General features: G+C 42.7%; 1 protein-coding gene across 1 annotated transcript in view; it reads left to right on the forward strand.

Annotated features, from left to right (window-relative positions):
- The window catches only part of RANGAP1 (Ran GTPase activating protein 1), a 17,850-nt gene extending 9,742 nt beyond the window's left edge, over positions 1 to 8,108 (forward strand). The window contains 5 exon segments of the mRNA XM_009895247.1: positions 30 to 143; positions 493 to 595; positions 1,407 to 1,495; positions 3,084 to 3,205; positions 7,906 to 8,108. Coding sequence (XP_009893549.1) covers positions 30 to 143; positions 493 to 595; positions 1,407 to 1,495; positions 3,084 to 3,205; positions 7,906 to 7,975 — 498 coding nt within the window. The 3' untranslated portion in view covers positions 7,976 to 8,108.
- The last annotated feature ends 47 nt before the right edge of the window (positions 8,109 to 8,155 follow it).

Genomic DNA, 8,155 nt, shown 5'->3' on the forward strand with positions numbered 1-8,155 from the left:
AAAATTGAGATGGATTCTGCCTTTTTCAGGACTCAACTCCAGTGCCATCTCCTCCTGTGGATGTTGCCACATTCCTTGCTTTCCCATCACCAGAGAAACTGCTGCGACTAGGACCAAAGTGCTCTGTGCTGATAGCTCAGCAGGTAGGTGAGCCAGTGGTCTTCTGTGCTTGATTCTCTCTCAGAATCATTTAATCCTTAGAGGTGATAACTTTCTCTCCTGCGACCTAGATTTGCATCTTCTCCCCAGTGATCCCGAGGAACCTTATGGAAGCAGATGATGCTTATGCTGGCACCAGAGTTTCTACATAGAGTGACTCTGTTTCACAGAGTTGCTCGTGTCCTGTGATATGGCCAAAGCAAAACTGATGTCAGTCAGCTGAAGGCTGTAATTCTTGTCACAGCCCTAGCAGAGACCTATCTTCTATAGCTGGTGAGCAGGGAGCTGAATGACCACTGATTTTTATTTTTATTTTATTTTTTTGTCTTTCAGACAGATACATCTGATGTAGAGAAAGTAGTTACAACTCTCCTAAGGATATCCTCAGTTTTCAAAGATGATGCCCCAGTGAAAACAGCAGTGCATGAAACAACAGGTAACTGGGGCTTTCTTCACTTCATGGTGTGGAATGCTTTAGTGTCAAGGACACCAGTGTGATGCAGAGGAAGGCCCCTGTGGGCCAGACCATTGGACTGTTTTTGTCCCTGGCAGCAGGAAACCCCAGATAACAAAGTACCAAGCTGTGCTATGCTGTTATGTGGAGTGAAAGTAGAGGCTCATTCTGAACCTAGCATATCCTGTGCTTCCAGAATATTAGTCCTGAGAGAGCTCAGGAAACAGTTGAACAAGTTTTCTCATTGTGATCTCGTTCTTTTTTGGTTTGAAATGAAAGGTGAATTCTTACTGGCCTTCAGAATTTTAAGGCTCTAACTCTTGCTGCTCTACTTCATCTGATCATATTTATGTGCATGTATGCACATAGCATACATGCTCAAATGTATTGAGTAGAGCATTTTGTGATGCATAGGACGGAGGTCAAACTGCATATGAAGCTTGATTGTATGAATTTGGGGGGGGGGGGGGGGGGGTGTGGTTTTTTTTTAGCTGTTATTTTAGTTGTTGGGGGGGGGGGGGGAGGTGTTTGCATTTTTTAGCTGTGGGTTGTTGGGTTTTTTCTTTTCCTTTGTATCGGGCCTTATACCCAAGGAGTGGGTTTTATCTGTCTCACTGTTTCAGATCTTATACCTAGTCCTTGTGGAGACAACTGGAATCTTTGCAAATATTACCTCCCAAAACTCCTGTAACAGCTGATACTCCCTGAGGTCCTGTATGATCAATCTTGATCTTAAAATCTGTAACGCATCCCTTTCTATATTGTTTAATATGATGCATTTATTTCTTTTTAGATGCCTTGATGAGAAAAGCCTTCACTTCTGCCACATTTAATTCGGATGCATTCATCACAAACCTCTTGGTCCACATGGGACTACTTAAGGTGAGGAAGCAGCAAAGAGTTAAGTTATAGTCTGTTTAGGCTGTTGATGACCAGACTGGCTGGGTTTTGGGTAATTATGTTGCCATGGAAGCAGCTGGGTGCCTGTGCATGCCTGATGCCCAGGGACAATGGAAGTCTGCACGTCCAGCAGAAATTGCAAATTGCAAGGGATGAAGGAGATGTCAGCTCTTTGTACCTCTTCTGCTTAATATGCTCTGCATTCTCAGTCATCCCCTAAAGGTAGGGAGGGTCAGGTAAGGAAATAGTGCTGCTGCTGGACTATAGCGTCTATAAAAAGCCATTTCCAGGAGGCTACAGTATTATTAGTTAATGTGATCCTTTAGGGCATCTATTAGTCCCATGGCTCAACAACATATATCCAACAACTTATGCTAGATTGGTATCATTCAACATCATGCTTTGGAATATATTTGCCAAATACTAGAGTCAAATATGTAGTTACAGGGAATAAACTTCATCACAAGAAAAGATAGAACGTCAGTATCAAACCTGCAAATTGCATTAGAATACCTGTAACTTTACTTTTAGTGAGATGACTGGGGAGAGGTTCTGTCTGCAAACTTAGGTAGAAATTTTGCCTGCTTGTGCTACATCAGCTAGTTTCTCACTGCCGTAAGACCTAGAAGCTGGGAATGTAAACTTGGACTAAGACATTTCTAAACCACAGAATAGCAGTAATCTATGTTATAGCAGCCTGTGCTTAGTTAGGCTTATGGACTTCCTTCTGGTAATGTCCAGCTTGGGATACAGACAGCCCTTGAGGATCAGCCAAGTGATTGTTTGTCCTCTGATATAGAGGACTGTTGATGAATTAGGCACATGTGGAGAGGGAGCAGCTTCCATCATTTTTTGTCCCACATAGCTGGAAGCACCCAAGTAACAGATATTCCTAGCACCATGAAATACAAGGTCATAAACCTGGGAACACAGATCCAGATCCTGACTACAGAATGAAGGGCTTTAGTTGGGATGGCAGTGGGGAAATAAATGAAAACAACATAAGACTTGGGACGTGTAGATTAGCGTCATGTTAGGAGCAAGAATAACTTATGCATCATGTGAGCAGGGGGATGACTGTTTGCTTTATCTTGTACGTAATTGTGAGACCAGTTTTGGGAATACTGCATCAAGTTCTGGAGGAAGCCTGCTGAAGAACTGGACATGGTATAAAAATGAGCTATAGAAGAATACAAGAAAATGTATGTAATTAAAGCAACTGAATTCTTTATGAATTGAAATCTGGTGCAATTCCTTAGGAGAACACTTAGACACAGAGGCTCTGAAAAGATGTGGCTGTTTCATTTACAAGTTCGTTGCTTTGCTTTCCCCATTACTCAATTGATAAGTAGTAGAATGTTCTCGATGCTGCTTTATTTCACATGTTGGTGCTGGGAGGCTATGGAGTTGGCTACCTTTGTCTTGAGAAACGTTGCACTTAATCTAGTGAGCAGCTTTCTCTCCTGCGATGTATGGGAGCACTTCATTCAACAGGGAGGTCATTGCCTCTGTGAACTACACTGGATTAGACAAAATAGTGATTGTCTTCATCATCTTGTCCTTTTCTCAGAGTGAAGAGAAGATCAAAGCTGTCCCCAGCCTCTATGGTATTCTTATGACCTTGAACCATATGGTCCAGCAGGATTATTTCCCTAAATCCTTGGCCCCAGTTCTCTCAGCTTTTGTCACAAAGTGAGTATTGTACTTTTCATGCAGTTTTCTCTGTGGGAGCTAGCGAAACTGAGGGTTAATAGCTACATGCAAGCTGTTCTATTAAAGCACACTACCTGTTCTGAAATTAAGGATTAATAGTTTAATGGCCTCTACTTTTATCTTGCTTACTCCAGAAAGCAAGGTTTAGAGTAAAAAAAAAAAATACTGATCCTAAAGAAGAAATAGTGGAAAACTGGCTTTGCAACTAACTGCCTCTGAAACAGAGACTGCTAATGCCAGTCACAGAAGAGGTGTTTTGAGCTTGAGGAAACCTGCTGCATTTCTAGCCACTGCTTGAGTGAACTATGAATACACTGGATCTAACTGCGCCCTCCAAATCATCCTTCTGAGTATGAATTGTCATGCTGTGTAACACTGAACACCAGTAGATCAAACCAGTGCAAAACACAAAGGCTCAATTTGTTCCTAAATGAAACTGTTCCTACTGTGACAGTAACAAGGTTAGCAGTTTTTTGAGAACTAATTTGGGAGCATAAGAGTTGAAGAAGCTGCTTGTACTGCCTGCTTCTTTTTAATGTTGTTACTTCTACTGTAGGTATAGAATCACTCCCCCCACCCCTGTCAGCTTTAGTTTCTTTAGTGTCTTAAAGCATAGATAATGGAATAGCAGCAGAAGCCATATCCCTTCTGGATTAAATCAGTGTGAACTCTAGCATTGATGTGATTTAGAAGAAACACCCCAAATAGTTCTTTCCTCAAGAGAGCAAGAACTTCAGCAGTCAAGGGGAGTAACAGTCCAAAATTGTTACTTTAAGCAAAACCAGCAGAGGTCTGAAATCCATTTGGAACTTGGTGGTTCTTTGGCTCAGCATGGGCCGTGTGCCATGTAGGGCAAGAGCAGCTTTTTAACAGGTTCCAGAAGGAGGCTTTAAGCCTTCCTGATTTTCATGGTATGGGTAAGGTAATATGCAGACACTTAAGATGTCTTGCTGATGAAAGGCAGAGGCATCAAATACTTGTGGCCAGTATGAAACATGGACAACAGGGATGCAGTCAAATAGTGGTAGTCAGTCTTTTCTTAGCTCTACTGGGATTGGAAGCGGGCCAGTTGTGATAGGGAGAAGAATTTTTCCAAGTGTTGATGTGGCTGAAGCTGTCAAAGCTGATGCATAGCAATAGTATGTGTCCAGCAACTAGCCATGCTAAGGTCAGTTTTGGAAAATAAAACTAGCTTGTTTACACATGTGCAAATACTAACCTAGAGGCCCTTCTGGTAGAACAGTTTGTCTCCTCTTTGGCTTGGTCAGACTAAGAATTAGGTGTTTACAAGCGAATGACCAACTGAACAAATAATATACCTCCAATTCAATTGCTATAGGTTTAAGGAACAGTTATCGTGACTTCCAATATACAGTTGTCCAGACAGATCACTGGATTTCTGCTGTTTCATACACTGCTGCCTGAGATCCTGCTTGTTGATCAAATAGATAGGTACAGCATAAGGATCCAATACCAACCCTAAAATAAAAGGGTGAAGAAAATAGTGTCTTACTTCTTCATCAGACACTAATTATGCAGAGACCCAGCTTGATCAGAACAAGTACCACTTAGTGTCAGCCAGCCCCAGCCTTCCAAACAGAGGATTTAAATCACTTGAAGCTGGGAATATGGAAAAGGTGACTTTGGTTCAATGCATTTGACCCTTCTAATTGCTTATGTCAGATTCCAGTGCCTAGAGTAGCCTCATAACTCAACTTGACATGTCTTTCTAAACAAATTTGCTCAGAACAGACAGTTGTTCCTTCTCCCTGTATCTGTGTATATAGGCCTCTCCCTGCAGGCTCCAGGCCTGCAAAATACGAATAAATGTTTTTCATCTACGGATGATGCTCTATGTGACAAAATAAGAGTAAAATTCAGGTCTTAATCAGTTAATCAACAAAAATTCCATTAAATTCCATTAAAGCAAGCATTTCACTGTAAGTAGAGGAGGGGAAGGTCTCTTTATGAAAGCGAGAGATTGTTCAGAGGTCCTGTAAAAGTTGAGTGAGAGCCAAGAGTCTCACATTAGAAGGCAGATCTGTCTGCCTGCCTTCGGTATGTAAGGGTGCTAATGCAAAGCCTCAAGAGTGTCCCTGGTGCTGTGAAATTCTTGGAGCTGAAGCTTTCTCCAATTTGCAAATCCCTTTGTTGCAAGGTGTGATATTGTCATAGGGAAAACTTATGTCCTGTGCAGCATAGTGAAGTCAACACTATATACAAGCAATATACCCTTGTTTTAGAAATATATGTATTTCTTAAAATACATATATTCCCCTAAGGGAACAAGGAGAGCAGCTGATAAATCCTTTACAGTTGCCTGGAGAGAACATGAGTGGTTCAAGAACCACAAAGTCCAGTTAAAACAGCTTCTCAATTAACCTACACCCCTTGTCTTTCCTTGGAATTCAGTCAGAACAAAATCACATCCTAACCTTAAATCAAACCTGTAACTGGCTAACCTAGTAACATGCGGAGCTCTGTTTCTGCAACAAAACTACTTCCATTCTGTCAAACCCATGAGTCCTTCATTTGCAGCAAACCTGTATGCATTTTTGTGATCTCTTCTAGATTTTTCCTTTGGGATTGCTGTTAGCCCATTTGGGCTTCTAGAACTGTAATGTTCTTGTAGCTGTTTAGGCTACAGCTCTTCTGTGTTTTGCTGCAAGGGGCTTACTTCTGGAGTAGTCATTCTACTCCTTTATTTTGTGACAATTTGTGATGATGTGGGTAGTGTTCTCTATTCAAAAATAATAATAAAATTATGTATATGGACTGTAAACAGCATCCATCTTACTCTGCTGCTGTCGGTCTTTATTTTCTTTTTTGGACACAAGAGGGTGCTGTGAATCCACATGTGCTTTGCCATAATTCTTTAGGTGGAAACACTGAATGTATGTGGATATCCACCTGCCAGCTTCTCACTTGCTGGAGGTGGTGGTGGGTTTTTTTGTGAGGGTTTTTTGGTGGGTGTTTTGGGTGGTTTTTTGGCTACTCTTTGCCATTGGATTGGGTCACATCACTGGCCTCTTGCAACACCCTGTAGCGCAGAGTGGCAGACAGTTTAACTCCACAGCAAGTAAGGAAGCTCCTTAGTGTTAGAGGAGGCTTGGTGTTAGGAGTGGGGTCTGAGGGAGCTTGGCTGGGATCAGCATGGGCAGTTCAGGCTCTCTCTGTTTCCATAAATGGGGAGCTGCCTAGACAAAATCCGCCTGCTTGTTGCAAACAGGGCTGGGTCTTCCCAAGATGACAACTGAAGTACCTCACCCAGCCACTTTGAAGATAAACTGCTAGTTGTGATTGTGTCCTGTCTGTTCAGTGAGGGGCACTGAATGGCTCTTGGGTGGATATAGATTGGATATTAGGAAAAAGTTCTTCACAGAAGAGGTTGTCAAGCATTGGAACAGTCTGCCCAGGGAAGCGGTTGAGTTTCCATCCCTGGAGGTACTTAAAAGACGGGCAGACGTGGTGCTTAGGGACATGGTTTAGTGGTGGTTTTGGCAGTGTTAGGTTGATGGTTGGACTTGATCGTAAAGGTCACTTCCAACCTAGACAATTCTATGATAACAGGAGTTAACTCTTCTCCAGAATGTGCTTCGGCTAAACTGTAGCATACATGGAGCCCTATACCAAATGACCTCTGCAATCCAGAGATTGCTCCTACTTAGATACTCCCATCTTTATTTCAGCTCCCCCATTCTTTCTCAAATTGAGTAGGCCTCATGGCTATTAAGGTTAGTTTGCCATGTTGGAGTAGGGGAAAGGTAAAATTAATGATTTCCATTCTCAAAACAGTGGGGAAACACTGGATTAAAAAATCTTTGAATGAAGTTCCCTAATAGATGGATACAGACTGCTAGAAGTTGCAGTGATGCTCAGAGAACAGCTAGTCTGTGGAAACAGAAATGTACATTACTGGGAGGTGGTGGGAATATCAGGGAGATTTATCCCCATGTTAACCCTGATTATAGTTTCATAATCTAGTTTCAAGGAGCAGGTTATTCTGTGTGAGGTAGACCTCGCTATCGCAATCTGTGTGCGAGGTGTGTTCAGCCAATGGTCTGCAGGTTCTGTGGGCTATCTGTAATCTCCCCCAGAAAGGTGGCCTAGCAAAGCCAGTCAGGTGTTACTTGACCTCAGGGGTGGGAGGGCCTCTTCTAAAGGCTTAAGCCCTGAGACCATTTGGTCTACATTGACCTCACCATTGGGTCAAAGAGAGCATATGACTGGGTGAGAAAAGATTTGAGTACAAGCAGGCTTGTCTTCTGTGTTTTGGGGCCCTAAATGTTAAATCTGTATGGAAAACTTCATTGCTGGGGGAGGGGGGGAGAATTCCACCCACTTTCTGCTACCCAAACTGAGACATTAGGCTGCAGAGATCAACAATCTGCTGGTGATTTTTGTGCCTGTGGAAATAAATGTTCTGATTCTTGGCCGTTGTCTTCCTGGCTTGGATTCCACAACAGGAGAGAGAATTTTCCACAAGCTCTGGATGAAAAGCAGTGATCTGTGCAGAGGTCAGGGAATGGTTTCAGAAGAGATAACCAAGGGGAAAAGATGTAGACCTCTGGGCATGCAAGCCCACTGCATTTGAAATGGTGTTTATTTGCTCATTCAAAGTCAGATACAAAGCAGTTCTGAAACTAAGTATTTTAAATCTCTCTCTCCTCTTTCCACAGACCAAACCGTGCTCTTGACTCCTGTTCATTTGCTCGCCACATGCTCTTACAAACCCTCCACCAGCTGTAAGAGACAAGAGACGTGCTGCTGTGCCCTTCCCTCATAGGACTGTCGTCAGCAGAGAACTCAGAGCTGCGTAGTGGGAGAGGATCCCAGAGCCCATACAGACATGCTGTCCTTTTTTTTTTTCTTTCTTTTTTTTTTCTCCCCCCATCCTCCCACCCCGTAGGAGGTCTGTCCTTTCTTCTG

The sequence above is a fragment of the Charadrius vociferus genome, unplaced genomic scaffold, assembly GCF_000708025.1.
Source record: "Charadrius vociferus isolate BGI_N301 unplaced genomic scaffold, ASM70802v2 scaffold251, whole genome shotgun sequence".
NCBI lineage: Eukaryota > Metazoa > Chordata > Aves > Charadriiformes > Charadriidae > Charadrius > Charadrius vociferus.